We start from the raw sequence: 24075 nt of genomic DNA on the forward strand, positions 1-24075 counted from the left end.
CAGCAGAGGCTGTGCCTGGTTGCTCAGCAGTGAGGGAAGCTAGGAAGGGCTTAGAATGTTTGTGGTTTCCACGGCGACAGCCCAGCCCAGGCAGTTGAAGGGAAGTCATGGCGGAGGAGCTGGAGCCTGAATGTAAGTGGCCTGGAGTGGCTCTTGCTGGCTTGTGAGATTTGCTTGATGTTCAATTGTGGAGGGATGGGCTTCTGAAGCGATTTTGGTGCCTCAGCCTCCGAGTAGCTGCGATTACAGGCACCGCCACCATGCCTGTCTAATTTTTGTATTTTTAGTAGAGACAAGGTTTCGCCAGGTTGGCCAGGCTGGTCTCGAACTCCTGATATCAAGTGATCCACCCGCCTCGGCCTCCCAAAGTGCTGGGATTACAGGCGTGAGTCACCGCACCCAGCCTGATTTGTAATAATTTTGACATTAAAGACCTATTGTCCTATCCTGGGGTCGGTGGCGGGCGGGGGGAAGGATACATTTCCAAAGAAACAAATAAAAAACCTCTGTTTAAAAAGGTTTAATACTACATTTTGGCAATATGTATTAATCCAAATGTAGTCTAAAGACCTATTACTACATGTTTCTATTCAATACACATTCAAAAGTTGGTTTGGTTTTACTGACAGCAAATTTGTTTTCAGATCATTTGTAAAAGACTCTTATTTTCCAATAAATTCTTAAGACTTTCATTTATTGTTTGTTTTCTCTCTCAGGCAGAGATGGCAGGATACACACACACACACAAACACACACACACACACACAATGTTTTCAGATAGGAAAAGAAAATATTTATTGCCACGATGGGGATTCATGGCATATATTACAAGAACACGGCAGACAGAAGTTTCCAATTCTCTCTGGAGCAGGTCTTATTACAATCAAAAGAAAAAGCATTTGAAGTGGGAAAACGATTGTGTCGATTGACTTGCTAGTGGCTTCAAATCCTTCTTGGAAGTAAAATAAACAAAGGATAACACAACAGCAACGAAGTTGCCTCCTTCTTCCATCTTCCATAGAGCTGGTACAAGGTGCCTTTTAGAGCTTTAAGTGTTCATGCCTTTGATGAATTGCAATGATCGCTGTCTTGGAGAATTTGTTCTGTTAATCATTTAAGCGGTTGCTCTGAAGGACTAAGCTGATCAACAGGGCGATTCTCTAGCAGCCCTCTGCTGAAAGTATTGGTTCCAGTATTCAGCCGCCTCGGTGGACTCGGGGAAGGATGGTTTGCGTCGCAATGGACGGAGGAAATGTCTCTGAGGAGGGTATGGATAGGCCTGCTGCCCTTTGGGCATCGCAGTACACAGTGTCCCAGAAAGAAATTCTTCCTCTTAGGTTAGAAAACAGCAAATAAAGGGGGCAAATCTGGGCTCCTCCTGTTCTATCTGTAGTGTTCAGTAACATGTTGCCTACACGCTAGACCTGCAGCCAAAATGGGTAGAATTTACAGAGTATCTCTTCTAGGCCATGTGTCTCTTTGCCAAAAGTGATTCCATCTGCGTGTCAATCAACCATTTTGTTTGAGACGATGATTCTGATGTTGCAGAGGAGGCAACTGCGGTTCCACAGCCCTAGGGGTTGGCTCTGTGGGGATGGTGCAGGAAGGGGTGAGCCAGCCACTGGTCACTGAGGGGTTTAGTCAGGGACTCCTGAGACCTTTTAGCATTTAACTGAGGGTTTTAACCAAAACCCTTTCCGTGTTCCCCTGCATGTGAAATACATTAAAGAAGTCATCTTTAAGCATCGTCATTAAGAATTATAATTAAGATTGTACACTTTTCTTCCAGAGCCTTTGCTAATATTGTAAGAAATACTCCACCAAATTAAGATATTCTGTCTTTTTCTTGTTGGCTTTGAGGGCCCGGAGCTCTGGGGCTGGCTTGTACACCCTGGGGGCCTGCCGGCCTCTCATCTGCACCAACATACTAGATCAGCCACGGGTGTCTTTGACTTTTAAGGGCCGGGCCATGTACTCTGTTAGTCTGTTTCTCTGTAGACCCTCTTTTGGGCAGGGGCTACGCCTCTCAGCCGGTGCACCAGCTGACTTACTGTGGAACTAAGAGCGATCCCTAAGAGTCTCCTTTTCTTTTCTGACCAGTGTACCTGAAGTGGAAGCACTGCGAGACGCCAGGCGTGAAGACCCTGTGTAATCTGAAGAAACTTCTGAATCGGCTTCAGAAAGACCACCGGGAGGATGTCTACCTCTACATCTCTGGACACCTGAACCCCAACAAGCTCTACCGGCCTCCTGAGACAGTCTTACAGCACTGGCCCAATGCCCACCGGCCCAAGGGGGAGCGTTCCTCTGAGGTGGGAGAGCTGCCCACAGGGAAGGTGGTGAGGATGAAGGAGGCCCTGGCCCACTTCACCATCCATACAGCGCTGGTCCCCAGTGAGGCCCAGGACACCCCGCTGTTCAGGTACCTGAACCCCCAGGCCTCTCTTTCCCACACGTTAGAGGAGGATCTCTTTCCAGTAGAGGTTCTCCGAGAGGGGAAGGAAGAAAAGAAAGGAGGCCCTCCTGGACGGGGCCCTCCTGGATGGCGCAGGAGGGAAGAACTCCGGCTGCCCGACGTGAAGGTGCTGCGGGTACCAAGAAGCCGGGCCCAGAGGCTCCAGGGACCGGCACCACTATGTCAGCTCCTACCTGGCGGGGGCCACCAACGCAGACAGGTACAGGATGTTCCTGCGTTTCCAGAAAGAAGTGCTCGCCAAGCAAGATCTCCTGAAGAATGACTTCACTGGGAGCAAGGTGGCCGTGGGCCACGAAAGAAAGCTACAGCAGGTGAGGAGGGCGGCCCTGCGGTGCTCTCAGGGCAGTGCTCTCCGGGCAAAGCTCTCGGGGCAGCGTTCTCAGTGCAGACCTCGCGGTGCAGCGCTCTTGACGCAGTGTTCTCCGTGCGGTGCTCTCGGGTCAGTGCCCTTGGTGCAGCCTCTGGGTGCAGTGCTCTCCACGCAGAGCTCTCGGGTCAGTGCTCTCCGTGCAGTGCTCTCGGGTCAGTGCTCTCCGTGCGGTGCTCTCGGGTCAGTGCCCCTGGTGCAGTGCTCTGGGTGCGGTCCTCTCCAAGCAGTGCTCTCGGGTCAGTGCTCTCCGTGCAGTGCTCTCGGGTCAGTGCTCTCCGTGCAGTGCTCTCGGGTCAGTGTCCTTGGTGCAGCGCTCTGGGTGCAGTGCTCTGGGTCAGAGACAGCCACGACTGTGAATTGAGGTTCGTCCTCTGAGGCCTCCCTGATACGTCCCGGCAGAATGCAGTACTGTGCCAGGTGCGGAGAGCATTAGCACTTTCAGTGGGTACAGTTTGGGTGAAATGAAGGAGAACGCCTTCTGGGAACTGGTCAGCTGGGGGAGGCCCATCGTGGACGCATTGGAGGCCATGTGGCTGCAACAGTAAGTCAGATGTTTGTAGGTCAGCAGAGGGTCTGAGAGAGGAGGGCTTCCCTGCCTGACGGTGGAAGAATGGTGAGGGCAAAGGGAGAGCTGATGGGCACTGTCACACCCTGAGGTATGCCCAGGCAACACGTGTGTACAGAAAGTGCCAGTGTGAGGGGAAGATCTACGGTGGGCTGCCGACTCAGAGGAGAACAGCTGACTGGAGGCATCATCTCTAAATGGGGACATGCACGAAAGAGAAGAAAATAGCAGGCCTCCAGGAAGCAGCCAGGCCTTGGGGTTGGAAGGGAGAAAGGGCCTTGGGGGACTGTGGAGGCAGAGAGTGAATCCTTGAGTACTGGGAGCAAGGGAGTCAATAAAGAAGAAAATATTTTTTTAAAAAATCCAGAATCTTGGGTGACCAGGGAGACAAAGAAGCTCAGCAAATGGTGGGAGGGATCAGAACCTCCGGGACTGGCCCCCTGTGCCGCCCCGCCCACTCGCCAGGGTGATGACAGCTGTGTCCTCCCTGACTCCTGAGAAATTCGGTTCTGGAAGAAAAATGAAGCCACCCTGAAATGGGCTGACTCTGTTTTTCCTCCAGGAGCTCCAGAAAATTTGTACCTGCAGCCGTCAACAGTTCAACAGACTGCACGTCTTTAGAAAAGTCTTTGAAGATATTTGTAACAGTTCTTTGATATTTGGTGATCTCTTGAAAAAAGTTAAGGTAAGACACATCCACCTTCAGCATAACAGTTGAGAAGCTTGCATGAGGTTCTGTGTCCATGAATGATCTCAAGCCTCACTGAAATTCTGCTAGGTGTCACAGGCCCCCTTCTACAGACAGGGACCATCACTCACAGAGACTGGAGGTTATCTGCCTACAGGGACATAAATTATAAAGGGGCCATGTGGAATCAACACCCAGTCAGCTCATTCCTTAAGCCCATGTTTTCCCACTAAAGCTTCCTAATTATACATAACCTTTTATAAATTGTACATAACTTAATTATTATAATTCAAATAAATGAATAATTTAACATTACATGTGTAATTTTATATGAATCCTTATGGAATTATAGATTTGTTGTAATTTCATGATGAAAGAGATTTTTGGGTGCTGTGGCTTATGCCTGTAATCCCAGCACTTTCAGAGACTGATGCAGGCAGATCACTTGAGGTCAGGAGTTCAAGACCAGCCTGGCCAACATGGTGAAACCCCATCTCTACTAAAAACACAAAAATTAGCTGGGCATGGTGGCACGTGCCTGTAATCCCAGCTACTCAGAGGCTGAGGTAGGAGAATCGCTTGAACTTGGAGGCAGAGGTTGCAAAAAAAATGAGACAATGTCCTTCACATGGAACCTAAGTTGAGATTATGTTGCTTAAAGACCATGCAATTATTTAATTTCCCTAATGACAAGGACTGCCTAACAGTGGAGACCTGATGACCTGTTTTCCAGCGATGCCTCACCACTGGGAAGCTCATCCTGGCAGGCCAGCAGGACCTGAATCCACAGAGTTTCTGCATGGCAGGAGATAATTTGTGGTATTTGTGTCAAGGTGTTTTGTGACATTCTGAAGTGATCAATATTTTATATTTTATCCCATGGCATTTTATGATATTCTGAGGTAATCAATACTTAATGCTCAAATATGCTTCAAAGATGGTGTGATTTTATCCATGTGAGCACGTATACCGTTTAATGCATTGTAGGAACATTTTACGTTTTTCTGAAATGATCTAAATGAACATTCTTGACTTCCATGTTATTTATACACATAAAACACCTGTACTGTGGCCTCCTCATGCATGGCCAGTGGACTTTGTGTTTGTTTCTGTACAGGATGAATATGAACTCTACATGGCAACGCTCCTGGAGTCCCAGCCCACAACACAGTACGAGGTGATGATCGATCGCGAAGAGCCTGAATAGAGCCTGCTTATTCCTAGCTTCGTATTTCACGAGCAGTGGAAACCTTTCTGAATCCAAGAAGCCCCATGTGTGCCCCATAATTTAGAATAGTGATTTTTTATTATAGATAAGCTTTATACTGCCTTAATAACATTATTGATAAAGAAATTTCCTTTAGATTGGCATAGCATTATTTATACTCCCAAACAAGCAACATAACTATGTATAAATTGGGAATATAAATGGTTCTCTGCCAGTAGTTTCCAAAAACCATTGTCGAGTCATTATCCCGGTGAAAACACTGCGAATGTGTTGTGAGGGCTAGCGTGCTGTCAGCTGACTCAAACCCCATGATCTCTTTGTTTAACGGGGGACGGTGTGCCAGGTGCTCCCTCTAGGGTTGGGTTAAACATGTGGTTGGTCAAATAAGAAAATATACTGCTGGAATAACTCAATCACTTATAAAACCTAAGAACATCTAACACTGTAGCTAAGATAACTTTGGTATTTTGAATTCAATACACTTTAAAGATTAATTTTATTTCATAAATTAGGAGAGATAGTTGCTTCTTTTGTATATGAGCAAACAATGACAGCATTGCAAGGAGATCAGTTCTAGTTTGCTTCTTCATTTAAAATAAGATGTGAGTACCATTTGCTTTGTGCTGAGCCTTTTCATAACGCGGAAGCAGCCTTTGTCTTTACAAGAATGAGCAAAGGCTCCAGTGGGGAATCTACCTTGTTCCTTACGTTTTGAGATTGAGTCAAAAAGTGGCATACATCCCTATCTCGGTCAAATGTGAGCATGAAGAAATTCCCAAGCCAGCAGGGCCCTGGATACCTCTTTCTGTGTCTGTAACCCTGGCAGCGCTTCCCCTAAGAGGCAGAGATCTCTGTTGCTCCTCATTTGAGCACAGCACTGCTTTACATCTGCGGATGGCAAGCACATTCACATGGCTTCTCATTCATGTAGAAGAAATGATTGCGGTGCCACTAACAATGTGCCTCCAGGGCTTTATCCAGCATGTCCTTCCCCCCACACAGGCCAACAGGGAAATTCCCTACCATCTTTCCATTTCTTAGAAAAATAAACTCTGAACATACTGAAAAAGGTATTTTAACGGAAACTTCACTGATTGGCCATTCCTCCCCCAACAGCCCTCCCTCCCTTAAATCCTCCCAATTTACCTGTTTTCACTAGAATGTATATGTTAACCTAGGGCACCTTGAAAACGAATTAATGACAAATAAAAAAGGGAGTCCTCCCGCCCTCCCTGTGTGCTTGTCTCACCTCATGTGCCTGGTCCTGCCTAGGCTCTTCTGGCTCAACTGAAGGCGCTGGGGCAGAAGCCAGTGAAGACGGCAGACATGGATCTCGCCAGGGAAGAGCTGAGGATGCTCGTGAGAGCCACAAAAGCAGCCCTGGAGCAGAATGATAGGTGAGGCATGAGTGACTGATCTGATCTATGTTTAGATTCTCCTGTAACAAGATCTGAAACCAATGTGACAAGCCTACAGTTACACTGATTTCTGCTTTGTTGAAAACATGCTACTTTTGCTAATATCATTCCTGTCATCTGGCCACTCCTACAGGCCATCACCTATGTGACTAAGACATTCTTCTAAGTATGGTGTGTCCATCGGGGGAGTTTGGGTTTCTGAAGGAATCTCCTGTCTTTTTTGGTGGTCCCCTGAAGACTGACTGATAGGCGAGAGGGAAGCAGATCTAAGACACCTTATATGAATGCCCTTATTGTTTAACTTACAAAACTCTTCTAATATAACCTCTCTGTGTCATTTTCCAGAGTCAAATCACAATTGGATAGGGCATACTGTTTGTATGATTTGAAAAAGATTAAAGGAAACCTGCAACATCCAAAATGTCCTCAAGAGCACAAAACAAGAAACAAAACCAAAAAACAAAATTTGCCTTCTAGTGTAACTAGAAGACAGAGAACTGTTGTATTTGTTGCTCCATTTTTTTTTTTTTTTTTAATGGAGCCTTGCTCTGTAACCCAGGCTGGAGTGCAGTGGGGTAACCTCAGTTCGTTGCAATTTCCATCTCCCGGGTTCAAGCCTCCCAAGTAGCTGGGATTAAAGGTGTGTACCACCACACCTGGCTAATTTTGTATTTTTAGTTGAGTCAGGGTTTCACCATGTTGGCCAGTCTGGTCTTGAACTCCTGACCTCAAGTAATCTACCTATCTTGGCCTCCCAAAGTGCTGGGATTACAGGCATGAGCTATCACACCTGGCCTCCAATTTGGTCTTGAGGTCTCTCTCACAAGGGTGGCTATGAACTCTAGCCCTCCCCTGATGGGGCTTTGGGGGCTGGTGGAGGATGTTCTCAGGGTACTCTTCATGGGATGTGTCTTCATCCTAGCCTTCAGGCTTAATGCCCAAGTGTCTGACCTGTGACCAGATATTCCTCTCACAAGAAACCCAACTACACTGACAGAAGCCCTCGTGGCCGTTGTCTAGTGTGTATCCAGGTTATTCCTACCAAGATAGCCAGTCTTTAGGAGAGCCCTGGCTGGTAAAAGGTGACGTTCAAGTGTGTCCATCAGGTGAGGCACAGAGAAGGCCACAGAACAAAGCACATTAAATAGCAGATTTGTTACTTACAGATCCCAGAGAAAAGAGGGCAGCATGCCTCTCAGGGGTGGTAGGAAGTAGGGAGCTGCCTGAAACACACTCGCTCCATCAGCAGGTAGGGGAGCAAGAGAGAGAGTGAGGACCAATGGACCAAGGCTTTTGTTTGGGTCTAGAGTGTGACCCTAGCAGGTTTTCCAAGGGGAATTCTGATCAGTGGGTTTAGGGCAAGAAGGCATGAGGTCTGTGGGGTCACACACACTATGATGGAGAGTGGTTTCTGGGTCACTGCAGCATATTCTCATGGCCCATGCAGGGCGTGGGGGTCAGTGGGTTGAGGAAAGTGGGTTGTATTTAGCTGTCTCATAGTGGGTGATCACTGGGAGGTGGTTGTTTAAGGCAGATATCTGGACTGACCATTTTGAAGCACTGGGAGGAGGAGAAGCACAAAAAACTGTGTCAAGCAATGCTGACTGAGCCCTGTTTCTGGAGTGAGAAAATTAAACTTCTGTTCAAAGTGAACGCCAAGGCCAGAAAGAAGAAAAAAAAAAAAAAAAAAAAAAAACTGAATTCATTGCAAATGCATCCAAAGTTTAAAAATGACTGAAAATAGAAAAGAAAACATTCAGTGGCAGTGAACCAGTTTCCATGTTCCTTCTGCAAAGCTTTGTTTGTGAGAGCAAGTGAGGTTTTGGGAAAAGTTCATGGAAGAGGGAACAGTGGAGCTAGAAGGAGGTCTAAAATTGTTCTAACACCACTTCCAGGGAGAGAATCCATGTAAGTGAGAAAGCCACACAGCTGTACTGCTGGGCTGATGGCAGCACTGACTATGATGGCAGGGGTGTGGTGGGGTGGGGTGGGGTTACTTGGAAGAGGGTAGAAGTGAGAATACAATTTTGAAATGGCAATAATACATGTGAGAAGGGAGTTAAAGGAAAGGGAGCAGAATCCTTTAGAAATGTCCAATGAAGGCAAAAGGGAGCAAGAGAGGAAAATGTAAAAACCCATAAAAAGAGGAAAATCAAGGTGCACACAACCCTTCCACATACTGTCCTTTTCCCTCTAAACAAGCAAGGTATTCAGGACTATCAAAGGAAATCAAAACAAAACAAAACAAAAAAACAAAAACAAAAACGAAATCAATAATAAAATAGCATAATTTGCTACACTGATGGAAAAGTATCCATTTGAATTAGCAATCTCACATACTACTCCAAATCACTAGTCCAGCCTGCAAAAATGCAGAGGTGTAAACAATCTTCATCTATACAAACTACTATGAAAAAAGAACAGAAAATGAGAATCCAAATGATTTACCTGATAAATAATAATATTACCAAGGAATAATAATAATAAAGTTGAACAAGAAGAAAACTGTAGCACAGCACTCCAAGCTAAATTAGATGTTCCCAAAAGAGCATTTCAGCATATGAAAACAATCTTGAGTCATCAATTGAAAAACTAAGGAGAGAAAACAACAATAAAGAAGAAATAAAACAACATAAAAACTGAGGGAAAAATAGTTGAAAAAGTCAGAATCAGGTCAAGACTAAATTCTGAAATACCCAAGGAAGAGTAGTTTTGAATGAAAATATAATAAGGGGCATTGGGAAAAAGTGGAAAAATATTGAAAAGAATGTAAATGAGATACAGAAATAAAAAGAGTCAGAAAAAGTAGATGAAATAGACATAAGCAAAGAATGTCCAATTCACGTATAATTAAAGTCCCTGAAGAAGAAAAACAAAGCAATAGAACACAAACCTAAGTGATAGTTATAACTATAATATGTAAAACTTTTCTGGAAATGAAACTTTCTTACTATACATATTGAAAAGACTTTCATCGTTATTATTAATCCATTGAATCCCCAGTTTCTTAATTTTTTTTTCTTTGCAACAGGGTCTTGCTCTGTTGCCCAGGCTGGAGTGTAGTGGCATGATCATGGTTCACCGCAGCTCCAACCTCTCAGGCTCAAGGGATCCTCCCACTTCAGCCTCCCAAGTAGCTGGGACCACAGGCACCACACCTGACTAATTTTTGTATTTTTTTTTAAGTAGAGATGGAGTTTCACCATGTTGCCCAAGCTGGTCTCCAATTCCTAGGCTCAAGTGATCCACCTGCTTTGGCCCTTCAAAGTACTGGGATTACAGGCATGAGTCACTATGCCTGGCTCCAGTTTCTTAAAATTGAAAGTCATAAGAACCACTCTATTTCTCTCTTAATCTGTGATGAAATGAACTAATATGTGTAAAAATCTTAAACTCTTAGGCCCTTTGTAGACATTTGACATTAAATTATTTGCATGTTGATGTTTTAAATCAAATCACAGTGTTGTCCTCAATATATGTAATACCTGCTAGACTCCTTTTTGTTTTCTCTTTGAATCTATAAAACATAAGATAGTTGATGTAGGTTACTCTGAACCAAGCAGAGGAAACAAAGAGGTTTTTCCCCTTTTCTTTTTTTTTTTTTTTGAGATGGAGTCTTGCTCTGTCACCCAGGCTGGAGTGCAGTGGCCCAATCTCGCCTCACTGCAACCTCCAACTCCCGGATTCACACCATTCTCCTACCTCAGCCTCCCAAGTAGCTGGGACTACAGGCCCTCGCTACCACACCCAGCTAATTTTTTGTACTTTTAGTGGAGACGGGGTTTCACCATGTTAACCAGGATGGTCTCAATCTCCCGACCTTGTGATCTGCCTGCCTTGGCTTCCCAAAATGCTGGGATTACAGGCATGGGCCACTATGCCCAGCCTCTTGTATTTTATTTTTAATTCAAACATAGTGAAATTTGTAAATTGTATCTTTTGCACAGAATAAAAATACACAGGAAATATGCAGTGTATTTCAGCATCAGGAACGTCTTTCCATAGCCCTTGACATGTTGTTTGAGTGTAAAATGCTACTTTTTTTTTTTTTAGTTTTTTAAATTTTTTTTGCGTTCTTCCTTCTTAGCAATTCCATTAACAAAAAATATCAATAAACTCTATAGGAAATCATTTACTTTAAATTAACTAACTCTTTAAAGGCTTATGCAATCTTGGTAAGAAAGTATTATTTTGTTTGTTTAACTTGACTGATTTAGGCTGTCATTTAATAAATATCTTCAGAGTATCTGTTGTGTTAGAAAGTAAGCAGGTCTATTTTAATTTCTCAACTATAAGAGACTTGTGGTGTAACATAGACAAAAGAAAAAAGATATAATGAGGATCTAATATTTCCCTATTGTTTATCCACACATTGTAGACTCAGAAGTGAACTGGAGATGGAGCTGGCATTGCTGCAGTCTGCGAAGGAACGATCAGGCAGGTGTCTGTGTGATGTCCTCTTGATGGGTGCTTTGCTGTGACCTTCATTATTTCACCTTGGCTGCCTGTCTGTCAACACGGGAGATGCTGATGCTCCCTCTGAGTTTTGCTGTGAGAATTCAACATGTTCACCCACATCACCCAAGATCATAGGGCCTGGCATGTGGTGGTCACTGCCTGTTTGTTCTTCATCTTTTTATTATTACTTGTGAGGAAGAATATGCATTTCATGGGAAATTAATTACATTTTATGAATATTTTATGAAATAGATATTAACATTTTATGAAATAGATAATAACATTATTTTGAATGTATACAATTTAGAATGCAATTAAATGATAAAAGTAAGTTTAAGTATCTTGCCCATTAACCTTGACTGTTTTCCAACTGTTAAATGAAATGCCATTTTCCCCCTGAGTTTGTTAAACACTCACTCATACTCTGTTTTTAGATATTTTTTTCTCAGCGTCTGGTAGGATATGCTCACAGGCCTATCCTGTTTTAAGTTCTTAGTAGAGCTTGGCCTCAAAGATCCTTGTCAGAGTGCTTTTACCACCTTTTTCCCCCTTCTGCCTGTTTCCTCTTTTCTACCTATGAGTAGCATGGGTGCTGTTAACCCTGCTGGATGTCTTTGCACAGGTTTCTTGTCACCTGATTTACATCCCCTTGTCCTGCCTGTTCTCTGTCCCAGGCTGACTCTGCTTCTCCTTCCATCCCTTCTCAGGGCTCAGAGGTCACCTGCTTCACTCCTTCTTCCACCATGTTGTTTGTTCTTTGTAGGGTTCCTCTCACAGACGTGAAATAAGACCCAGGCTTGGTGATTTCTGTTTCCTTGCTTTCTCTTAAAACAGGCCCACGATTTAAAAACAAAACAAAAAAACAAAAAGGCAGACACTTAAGGGCTTTACTGCTAGCCACTAATAAAAAAAAAAAAGGCAAATATTAATAAAAATAAAATGCAGTGACTAACTTTCTAGAACTCTAGTAATCTTTCTTTATGTTTGATCCTAGCCCACTGTTCCCATCACTCTTTCATTGCGATGGAACAAACCTGGTGCCCCTGGTTCTTCCTGCTTCATTCTTTTCCCAAAGCGTTCTATCGCAGGAGCCTGTTCCTCCAATCACACACATTTGCTGTGGAATGTCCCCATTTTCATACCTCAGTCTTTCCCTATAGTTATGTCTTGAGGGTAGAAAAGAGGTGAGGACAGAGGTCACTCCCTTGACTTGACACTCCTTTTTGCCTCTTTGAACTCAGCTGATGGTTTTGGGCTGAAACCTTCAGCTTCGGTTAAGGTGAAGAACACATACTTTATTTTGTAGTTTCTTCCAGTTTGTGTAGAAGCTTAACTATGACCACTTCTATCCCCTCAGCTAGCTCATCATGTGACTACTTAATTCCCCCACATTTCAAAATTTAATGTCAAAGTTTCTCCTTCTTCCAAATTTGGCAAAGTAGAATGATGGCAGTGGCTTCCTTCTTGTTTACTAGCTACAAGGAAGGGTTATTAATATTTCTAACTGTTTTGTTCCCATTGAAAAGTAATACTTGTTTTTTTCTCAAAAAATGAAGTCTCACCACTCTAATTAGTATATAACTGTGCTGATTGACGACAAATTGGCCTTAGCAGTGGATCACTTGATGTCTCCATTTCCTTTCTGTACTCCTTAAATGTTGATATTCTTTGGAGTCTAGTATCTCTTTGGAAGAGTTTTTTTTTTTTTAATTCCAAATCTATTTTACCTGCTAAAAACCTTTCTTTTTTTGCTTGAGATCTGTATATCCAAATGCCTATTAGACGTGGCCTCTTGAGTGTACCATAGGTATTTCAACATGTCTGAGATTAAACTCATCATCTCATTCTCTAAATGGGCATCTCCCTGGCTATTTCAATCGATGGTATCACCAAACACATGGAGATGAAAATCATAAAACATGTGCCAGGCAACTTTCACTCTCCTACCCCTCAACCTCTTCCAACACAGCTTGAAATAAGTGGCCAAGTTGGGATTGAAACCAAGTTCTTTCTTTCCTCCATGCTTCATCGAACTCATTGTTTTCTTTCTAGCTACAACTGAGCTAAAACCTAGGGCTTATTTTTGACATTGCCTTCTTCTCTACACTGCCAGATCTAGTCAATTACTAAGGTCTATTTTCTTTTTCTATTTCCTAAATAGTTTATTTATTTTTTTATTTTTTTCACTTCTCTTCATGTTGGGAGTGCTATTCTGACATGCTTTGGCTCTGTGTCCCCACCCAAATCTCATCTTGAATTGTAGCTCCCATAATTCCTATGTGTTGTGGGAGGGACCTGGTGGGAGATAATTGAATCATGGGGACAGTTTCCCCCATAGTGTTCTCATGCTAGTGAATAAGTTTCATGAGATTTGATGGTTTTATTAGGGGTTTCCCCTTTTGCATCTTCCTCATTCTGTCTTCGACTGCTGCCATCCATGTAAGACGAAACTTCCTCCTCCTTGCCTTCTGCCATGATTGTGAGGCTTCCCCAGCCACGTGGAACTGTAAGTCCAATTAAACCTCTTTTGTTTGTACATTGCCCAGTCTCCCATATGTCTTTATCAGCGACATGAAACAGACTAATACATATCCTGACCCAATCAACCTATGTGAATGATTGCCATAGCTTCCCAACAGGTCTCTCTGAGTCTAGTCTTGTGCTGTCTGATCCACTTTCAGGACACAATTTCACTGGAGACAGTGATCATTATCTGATTGTATCTCTCCCCATATTAAAAGCTCTCAACAGCTTTGACTGATTTCTTAACATAGGTCACAAGTCTTCTCAGATCTGCCCCCCGTTTCCCTCCTAGCATCGTCCCTCAATATCTAAATTCTGTCTTCTGCTCTCTCCCCAAACCCTTCTGTTTGTCTAACTTCTCTTTATCCTTTGTGTTTCAACCTAATCACACTTCTCTGGCAAAGTCATCCTTGAGCCTTCCTCATGCTGTGTCTGATATTCTTGCCTTTGTCTTACCATAATTGCACCTTCTACTCTGCCACCGTCACTCTCTTATTGTTTCTTGTTGGTTTGCACTACTTAATCACACACTCTGGAAAAGGCTAATTCACCATTGAACCTTTCTACTTAACCCAGTGTCTGCACAAAAATGTGTTCAACAAATATGTACTGATTAGAGGAATGAATTAAAGGAGGAATACCCTCATTCTTGGGTCAGATTATTTTTATTGACATGCTTCGAGTTTGAATTATATTTTATAGTTATATATACTATAGCATACATAATATTGTTAATAATACATAATGCTATTAATAATGAGATATTAAACACAGTAATACTTTGTTTTTAAAAATATTTCCAGAATCATCTGAGAAACATATAATTGATGAGAACCAACTTACTCTTATTGAGAAGGTTGAAAAGAAGAGGTGTGAAATACTCAGTAAGTGGGATGAAATACAAGCTCTGGAAAAAGAAATTAAAACAACTTTGGTTCATACTGGAATTTCAGATATCACTGAGAATAGGATTAAAAGCATAGAGGTATGCAACTTATTTATTTAAATATTTACATTATTCTTTTGCCTAAAGACCTCAGCAAACACTTGAAGTAATGTGATTTGGTCATAGGGTAACAAAATCATAAAATTTGGTCCAAATATACTTTTTATTTCAAAATGTTTATAGCAAATAATCATAATAATTAAGAGATCTATCTAAAATAAGAAAAAGGGAAAGTGATAAAAATTCTATTGATTTCTGTTAATAGCCAAAACCTAACTTTTTGAGTAACATGGACATATAGAGTGGAATAATAGCCATTGAAGACTCCAGAATGTGGGCATGTGGAAGGGGGATGAGGGATGAAATACTACCTACTGGGTACACTGTACTCTATTTGGGTGGTGGTACACTAAAGCCCACCATTACATATATATCCATGTAATACAACTGCACTCGTACCCCTAAATCCATAAAAGTTAAAAAATTTCAAAACATAATTTTAAATTGTGTAGAATATAACTCAATGTAACCTCCAGTTATAGAGTATATAAGAAATACATGATTTTTTTTATTGTGGTTCTATAGGTAAGCATATTTTTCCAGCACTACTTTTATTGTTTTTAGCAGAATTATAGAACATATACAAAGGTGTTGGTGGTCCAACCTTTTTTTATGAAAAAATTATCCCTTTCTGTTTTACAATATTATGTTCAGATGTTCTTTTTTCTTTTTTTCTTTCTTTCTTTTTTTTGGGGGGGGAGGGGGGACATGGCTGTGTGCCAACAAAACTTTATTTACAGTAACAGGTGCAGACTGAATTAGTTTGTTGACCCCTGTTTTAGAAGAAATTATTTAAATATAGAGGAAATGCTATGGTTCACTGTTATAAGAATGAAATATTAATGGATGAAATAATCATACTGATTCTAGCCTTATTTTAACAGGTGAAGTTTTTACATTTATTTACTTTTTATTTTTTTCTATTTTAAGTAACAGAGTACATGTGCAGATGTGCAGATTTGTTACACAGGTAAATGTATGCCATGGTGATTTGCTGCACCTATCATCCCATCACCTAGGGATTAAGTGCAACATGCATTAGCTATTTTTCCTGATGTTTTACCTCCCTTCACCCCGCCGACAGCCCTCAGTGTGTGTTGTTCCCCTCCCTGTGTCCATGTGTTCTCATTGTTCAGCTCCCACTTATAAGTGAGAACATGTGGTGTTTGGTTTTCTGTTCCTGCATTAGTTAGCTGAGGATAATGGCTTCCAGTTCCATCCATGTCCCTACAAAGGACATGCTCTCATTCCTTTTTATGGCTGCATAGCATTCCATGGTGTATATGTACCACATTTTAAAAATCTAATGTATCATTGGTGGGCATTTGGGTTCATTCCATGTCTTTGCTATTGTGAATCATTCTGCAATGAACATATATGTGCATGCATCTTTATAATAGAATGATTTATATTCCTTTGGCTATATACAAAAGGGATTTGGGTTTGCTGGGTCAAATGGTATTTTGAGTTCTAAATCTTTGAGGAATTGCCACACTGTCTTCCACAATCGTTGAATTAATTTACGTTCCTACCAACAGTGTAAAAGCATTCCTGTTTCTCCACAACTTTGCCAGCATCTGTTGTTTCTTGACTTTTTAATAATTGCCATTCTGACTGGGGTGAGATGGTATCTCATTGTGGTTTTGATGTGCATTTCTCTGATGATCAGTGATGTTGGGCTTTTTTTATATGCTTGTTGGCCACATGTATGTCTTCTTTTGAGAAGTGTCTGTTCATGTCCTTTGCCCACTGTTTAATGGGGTTGTTTGTTTTTTCTTGTAAATTTGTTTAAGTTCCTTGTAGATTGTGAATATTAGATATTTGCCAGATAAATAGATGGCAAAAATTTTCTCCCATTCTGTGGGTTGTCTGTTTGCTCTGATGATAGTTTGTTTTGCTGTGCAGAACTCTTTAGTTTAATTAGATCCCATCACCAATTTTTGCTTTTGTTGCAATTGCTTTTGATGTTTTCATCATGAAATCTTTGCCCATGCCTGTATCCTGAATGGTATTGCTTAGATTTCTTCTAGGGTTTTATAGTTTTGGGTTTTACATTTAAGTGTTTAACCTATCTTGAGGTATTTTTTGTATAGGTGTAAGAGAGGGGTCCAGTTTCAATTTTCTGCATATGGCTAGCCAGTTCTCCCAGCACCATTTATTAAATAGGGAATCCTTTCCCCATTGCTTGTTTTTGTCAGGTTTGTCAAAGATCAGATGGTTGTAGGTGTGCAGTCTTATTTCTGAGTTCTCTATTCTGTTCCATTGGTCTATATGTCTGTTTTTTGTACCAGTACCATGCTGTTTAGGTCACTGTAGCCTTGTAGTATAGTTCGAAGTCAGGCAGTATGATGCCTCCAGCTTTCCTCTTTTTGCTTAGTGTTGTGTTGGCTATAGGGGATCTTTTTTGTTTCCATATGAAATTTAAAATAGTTTTTTTCTAATAATGTGAAGAATGTTAATGATAGTTTAATGGGAATAGCATTGAATGTATAAACTACTTTGGGAAGTATTGCCATATTCATGATATTAATTCTTCCTATCCATGAGCATGGAGTGTTTTTCCATTTGTTTGTGTCCTCTCTGATTTCCTTGAGTAGTGGTTTGTAGTTCTCCTTAAAGAGGGACTTCACTTCTCTTGTTGGCTATATTCCTAGATATTTTGTTCTCTTTATAGCAACTGTGAATGGGAGTTCACACAAAATTGGGCCCTCTGCTTGTCTGTTGTTGGTTTACAGGAATGCTTGCAATTTTTGCATATTGATTTTGTATCCTGAGACTTTGCTGAAGTTGCTTATCAGCGTAAGAAGCATTGGGGCTGAGATGATGGGATTTTCTAGATAGAGAATCATGTCATCTGCAGAGACAATTCGACTTCCTCTCTTCCTATTTCAATGCCCTTTATTTCTTTGTCTTGCCTGATTGCCCTGGCAATCAGAACTCCCAATAGCATGTTGAATAGGAGTGATGAGGGAGGGCATTCTTATCTTGTGTATGCCGATTTTAAAGGGGAATGCTTCCAGCTTTTGCCCAGTCAGTATGATATTGGATGTGGGTTTGTCATAAATGGTTCTTACTATTTTGAGATGTGTTCATCAATACCTAGTTTTTTGAGAGTTTTAAACATGCAGGGATGTTGAATTTTATAGAAGGCCTTTTCTGTGTCTATTCAGATAATCATGTGGTTTTTGTCTTTAGTTCTATTTATGTGATAAATTTTACTGATTTGTGTATGTTGAACCAGCCTTGCATCCTGGGGGTGAAGCCAACTTGATGGTGGTGAATAAGCTTTTAGATGTGCTGCTGGATTCGGTTTGCCAGTATTTTATCAAGGATTTTTGCATTGATGTTCGTCAGGGATATTGGCGGAAGTTTTCCATTTTTGTTGTATCTTTTCCAGTTTTGGTATCAGGATAATGCGTGCCTCATAAAATGAGTTAAGGAGGAGTCCCTCCTTTTCAATTATTTGGAAGTGTTTCAGAAGAAATGGTGCCAGTTCCTCTTTGTACCTCTGGTAGAATTCAGCTGTAAATCCATTTGGTCCTGGGCCTTTTTTTTTTTTTTTTTTTTTAATTTGTGAACTATTTATTACTGCTTCAATTTCAGAACTCATTATTGGTCTATTCAGGGATTCAACTTCTTCCTGGTTCAGTCTTGGGAGGGTGCATGTGTCCAGAAATTTATCTATTTAATCTAGATTTTCTAGTTTATTTGCATAGAGGTGTTTTAGCATTCTCTGATGGTTGTATTTCTGTGGGGGTCAATGGTGATATTCCCTTTATCGTTTTTTATTTTGTCTATTTGATTCTTCTCTCTTTTCTTCTGTGTTAATCTAGCTAGTGGTCTATTTATTTTATTAAGTTTTTCAAACACTATCTCCTAGATTCACTGATTTTTTGAAGGGTTTTTCGTGTCTCTATTTCCTTCGGTTCTGCCCTGATCTTGGTTATTTGTCTTCTGCTTGCTTTGGGGTTTGTTTGCACTTGGTTCTCTAGTTCTTTTAGTTGTGATGTTATGTATTGATTTGAGATCTTTCTAGCTTTCTGATGTGGGCAATTAGTGCTATAAATTTCCCTCTTAACACTGCTTTAGCTGCATCCCAGAGATTCTGGTATGTTGTCTGTTCTTATTAGTTTCAAAGAGCTTCTTGATTTCTGCCTTAATTTTTTTATTTACCCAGAAGTCATTCGGGAGCAGGTTGATCAATTTCCATGTAGTTGTGTGGTTTTGAGTGAGTTTCTTAATCTTGAGTTCTAATTTGATTGCATGTGGTCTGGGAGACTGTTTGTTATGATTTCAGTTCTTTTGCATTTGCTGAGGAGTGTTTTACTTCCAATTATGTGATTGATTTTACAGTAAGTGCCATGTGGTTAAGTATTGACCCTCAATTTCTTCTGACTTGTAAGGTTTCCACTGAGAGGCATGCTGTTAGTCTGATGGGTTTCCCTTTGTAGGTGACCTGGTGCTTTTCTCTGGCTATCCTTAACATTTTTTTCCTTCATTTCAACCTTGGAGAATCTGATGATTATGTATATTGGGGTTAATCTTCTCATGGAGTATTTGACTGCAGTTCTCTGGATTTCCTGTATTTGAATGTTGGCCTGTCTTGCTAGGTTGGGGAAGTTCTCCTGGATGAAATACTTAAGTATGTTTTCAAACTTGGTTTTATTCTCCCCATCTCTTTCAAGTACCCCACTCAGTGGTAGTTTCAGTAATTTTACATAATCCCATAGTTCTCAGAGGTTTTTAAAATTCCTTTCATTCTTTTTTCTTTAATCTTGTCTGCCTGTCTTTTTTCAGCAAGATATTCTTCAAGCTCTGAGATATTTCCTCCACTTGGTCTATTTGGCTATTGATACTGGTGGTTGCATTGTGAAGTTCTTGAGTTGTGTTTTTCGACTCCATCAGGTCATTTATGTTTCTCTCTAAACTGGGTATTCTGGATAACAACTCCTATAATGTTTTATCATGGTTCTTAGTTTCTTTGCATTGCATTAGAACATACTCCTTTAGCTCAGTGAATTTTGTTATTACCCACCATCTGAAGTCTACTTCTGTCATTTTATCTATCTCAGCCTCAGCCTAGTTCTATGCCCTTGCTGGAGAGGTGTTGAGATCATTTGGAGGAGAAGAGGCACTCTGGTTTTTTGAGTTTTCAGCGATTTTGCATTAATTCTTTCTCATCTTCATGTCCTTATCTACCTTTGATCTTTGAGGCTGCTGACCTTTGGATGGGGTTTTGGTGAGGTCTCATTTGTTGATGTTGTTATTGTTGCTTCCTGTTTGTTTGCTTTTTTAACAGGCCCCTCTTCCATAGGGTTGCTGCAGTTTGCTGGGGGTCCACTTCAGACTCTATTCACTTTGGTCCCTCTAGCACCTGGAGGTGTCAGAAATGGAGGCTGCGGAACAGCAAAGATTGCTGCCGACTCCTTCCTCTGGGAGCTTTGTCCCAGAGGGGCTCTAACCTGATTACAACAGAAACGCTTTTGTATAAGGTGTCTAGCAATCCCTGTTAGGAGGTCTCACCCAGTCAGGAGTGCTTAACGAAGCACTCTGGCTGCTACTTGGTGGAGCAGGTGCACTGCGCTTGCAGAAATCCCCCTTATCCAGACTGACTAGACTCTTCAGAGCCAGCAGACATTCTGTCCATAAGCCCCTGCTTGGGACCCAAGACCCTGATGGTGTGGGCTCATGAAGGGATCTTCTGATCTGCAAGTTGCACAGACCTGTGGAAAAAGCATGGTTCCCCAGGCAGGGTAACACCATCACTCACCACCTCCCTTGTCTGGGAGTGGAAGGTCCCCTTGCGGCTCCCAGGTGGGCCACCTCTTCACCCTGCTTTTTCTTGCTCTCTGTGGGTCGTGCCAACCAGCTAGTCAGTCCCAATGAGAGAACCTGGATACTTCAGCTAAAGAGGTAGGATTCACTTGCCATTTTCATTCCTGTCTGTGGGAGCTGCTGACAGCAGCTGCTTCTAGTTGGCATCTTGGCCCCTCCCTGCAGATTTTCTTCTGTGTTTTTTGTTTAGGGTTTGCTCTCCTTTATTTCTTTCAGAAAATAAGTGTTCTCAGAACAAGCATCAATTTATAATTGCATTTTTAAACAGTAATGGGTTCTAAATTTAAATATTCAAGCATGATATGTCAGAATCATGTAGACTATTCTTTCATAATTAAAACCTCTTTAGATAAATCAAATCTAAGAAATAGAAAACTCCCTATGAAGATTCCATATCACTAATTTATATTACTTTAATTACTTCTTATTTATATTTGGCTGCTTAATTCAAATACTGGAAAATACAATAGAGTTGCTATTGTTATTCTGTCATGTAATTGGTATCTGGTTCTAGATTTGAAATAGACCATTTCCAACCAGGTAAAAAAAAAAAGAGCTGAATATATTGAGGATTTACAATGTATCAGACACTTTTATGAACCTTAAAAAATATAGAATATAGTTTCATTTAATTTGCAGCAACCCTAACAGGTGGCTGCTATTATTAATCCTCTTTTTGAAGTACAGAAATGAGGCACAAATATGCTAAGTAACCTGATTGAGGTCACAGTTAGCAAGTAGTAGACTTAGTATTAAAACTCAGCCTTGGTTCTTAATGATACCCCATTCAGCCTAGCTATTACACTTGCTAATACTTTTCAACATATCTAATACCTGAAAGAGCAAGTCTTTATACCCTCTGCTCATCATTATTTTGTTCACAATTATCCTGAATATTCTCATTAACAGTATTGACTAATTTTTGAAGTTCTGATAATAATACTTTTGGTATTTTGATTGTGCTTACAATGAATTTATAAATGCATTTGGATATTTATATTGACAGTGACAGCTTTACAATATTAATACTCTTATTTGGGATTATTTTATTCTTAATTTATTTTTATAACAGTGCAAGATAATTATGTTACGTTTGTTCTTATGAGTTTATGGGAGGTATTACTATTAAAACTGATAATTTAAAAAATTCCCCTTACAGTTTATAATCAGTTATTGCTGATATGTGTGTGATTTATTGATATTTGTATTTTTATATTTTTCCAGCCCTCTTAACAAATTCTATCATTAGTTCTGAAAAGTGAAGAGCTCTTCACTTCTGGAATTTCTCTAAAATTTTCTGATATTTTGAAACACCAATTTCCTCCTCTCCTAGTTTGTTACCCAGAGGACCAAGATCTTTCCTTCTCATTAATTGTCCTTCATTTTATGCTTTGTTTCTTAATCTGTTTTTAAGTAGTGTGCTATTGAGTACTCTTGAAATTATAATATCATTCACATAATCTTGTTAAATAGAGAAAAATAGTTAACAAATATTTTTAACCAAGTATATTGCTTTTAAAACAACCTGTCTTCCAGCATGAAGCTATACAATTAGAAACAGAAAATATGATTTTAAAGAAGAAAATAAAAGTAAGTTTTTTTGTGTGAATCAATGTTTATCAATAAAAATATTTCCTTTAGTGCCTGCTTGTCCTGTGTAATAAGCATGACCAACTGATCGTAATTCTTTGTAGGTTACAGAAAACCATGTGAAGCAGATCATAGGAAAGATCAGTGAAGAGGGGCAGGAGTAAGTATTGACATGATAAAACAGCTAGAGCAGTATCATGCTGTTCTCACGATCAGTTATTCAAAACTAGATTAGACTAGACAGACCTTTGAAGGGTTTACACTCATGAATGCTTACATTAAATACACATGTTACATCCTTTTCTGTGCTTTGGAATGCTCAGTCTAAGATTTAGACCTCAATCTGTATACTTTATTTAGTCATATATAAATGAATGTATTGGATAAAGCTGGAGGTGAGGGCGAATTCACCTGGGCAGGAATCAGGAACGTGAGAAGGCATGGCTTTATTTTCTCCAATCATATGGCGTTTAGTGATGTTAAATCTTTGAAAACCCCTATGCGAATATTGCTCTGAAAATTCTAGTTTAAAAAGTAAGTGGCTGATTTATATCATTTGTTTATAACTAAATGTATAATATTGGTATAAATTTATTATTATTTACATTATAAGCTTATACTTCATACAGTTACTTTTCTTTGAGTTGGTACTATAGTTTGAATCTCAGAATTTGGTATTATTAAGAGCAATGGAAAACCATATGATGATTTAAATAGGGAAAGACTTATTTGTATCAACAGGAAAAAGACTTTTAGGTGTAGGTAGCTTGGGCTCAATGACATAATTAAGGAACTAGGGCTCCTCACCTTTCTTCCCCGCTTTCCTTTGAGTGTGGCTGCCGCCTCTTCAGAGTCTCAATATGGTTGTCTTCAGGCATTAACTGGGTCTGCTTTCCATGGATTAAGAAAGGGAAAGGTGAATGACAGATGGCAAAGAGCTTCTCATTTTGAGGCTTTCCATTTTATTCAGGAAGGACAGTTCTTTACAGATGCTTCCACCCACATCTCATTGGCCAGCACCATGGGCCAAGGCCAGTCTCTGCTGTCAGAGAGGCCAGAACATAGAGCATCCCACTCTCCAGCTTATGGGGCAGAAAAAGCCATGGAAGAAAGGGATTGGATAGAGTGCTAAGTGAGCCATACAGATGGATCTAGGTTTTGTGGTTCCTTATATCATGTTGGGTGTTCTTAAAAAGAGGGAATAGAGTTACAAATACAAAACTGGGGAAGCACGTCCCATGGCCTTGCAATGAGAGTGAATGGACTAAAGCATATCATTATGTTCGTGGTACACCTACTTCCCATGCCACACTATATGCGACAGGGGAAAACATCTATTTAGAGAATCTGTTACATTCAAGGCCAAAACTCCCTCAAAATATGTTTTAAAAAAGTAAATTATTACAAAGTCTCATCTTGTCTATTTTTGTGTAAATGTGTCTAGAATAGAAGCTTACTTTGAAATTTTCTTTCATGCTTAATGTATTTTTCCCTCACCTGTGGTATTCATTTCTTATGTATTTTAAGGGGCCTTTGGAAATTTATCAAGGAATTTGTAAAATCAGAGGACACAGAAGATAACGCTCAAGCAACTGAACAAATGGCCAATGAAAATTCTTTACTTCCATGTATGTAGCATGGATATTTGCAGATGTATATACATTCATAAAGATACATTTTGTTTCATCAGCTTTAATCTCTGGTAAAATTAATGTGGTATATGTATCTTACTCAGGATACTGAAATACACACATGCATACACATGATTAGTTTCTACTGTTGCATACATATTTACAGCAATACTGGTTCTTAATGTATGTTTTACTTTCATTTAATAATGTTCTACTGTGGAAAATACTTTTGATTATTTGCTAAGAATGAGGAATTCAGCACTGCTTGAATACAGCTCAAATTTGTT

At 40.5% G+C, this 24075-nt stretch overlaps 1 protein-coding gene across 1 annotated transcript; it reads left to right on the top strand.

Annotated features, from left to right (window-relative positions):
• On the top strand, positions 1-24075 carry C13H6orf118 (chromosome 13 C6orf118 homolog). The gene is given in 10 exon segments (XM_038001194.2): positions 1-132; positions 2101-2588; positions 2590-2787; positions 3974-4096; positions 5217-5276; positions 6600-6724; positions 11124-11182; positions 14530-14711; positions 22104-22157; positions 23685-24075. Coding segments are annotated over 10 exon segments (1368 nt in total). The 5' UTR covers positions 1-107; the 3' UTR covers positions 23739-24075.

Source organism: Chlorocebus sabaeus, chromosome 13 (assembly GCF_047675955.1).
Source record: "Chlorocebus sabaeus isolate Y175 chromosome 13, mChlSab1.0.hap1, whole genome shotgun sequence".
NCBI lineage: Eukaryota > Metazoa > Chordata > Mammalia > Primates > Cercopithecidae > Chlorocebus > Chlorocebus sabaeus.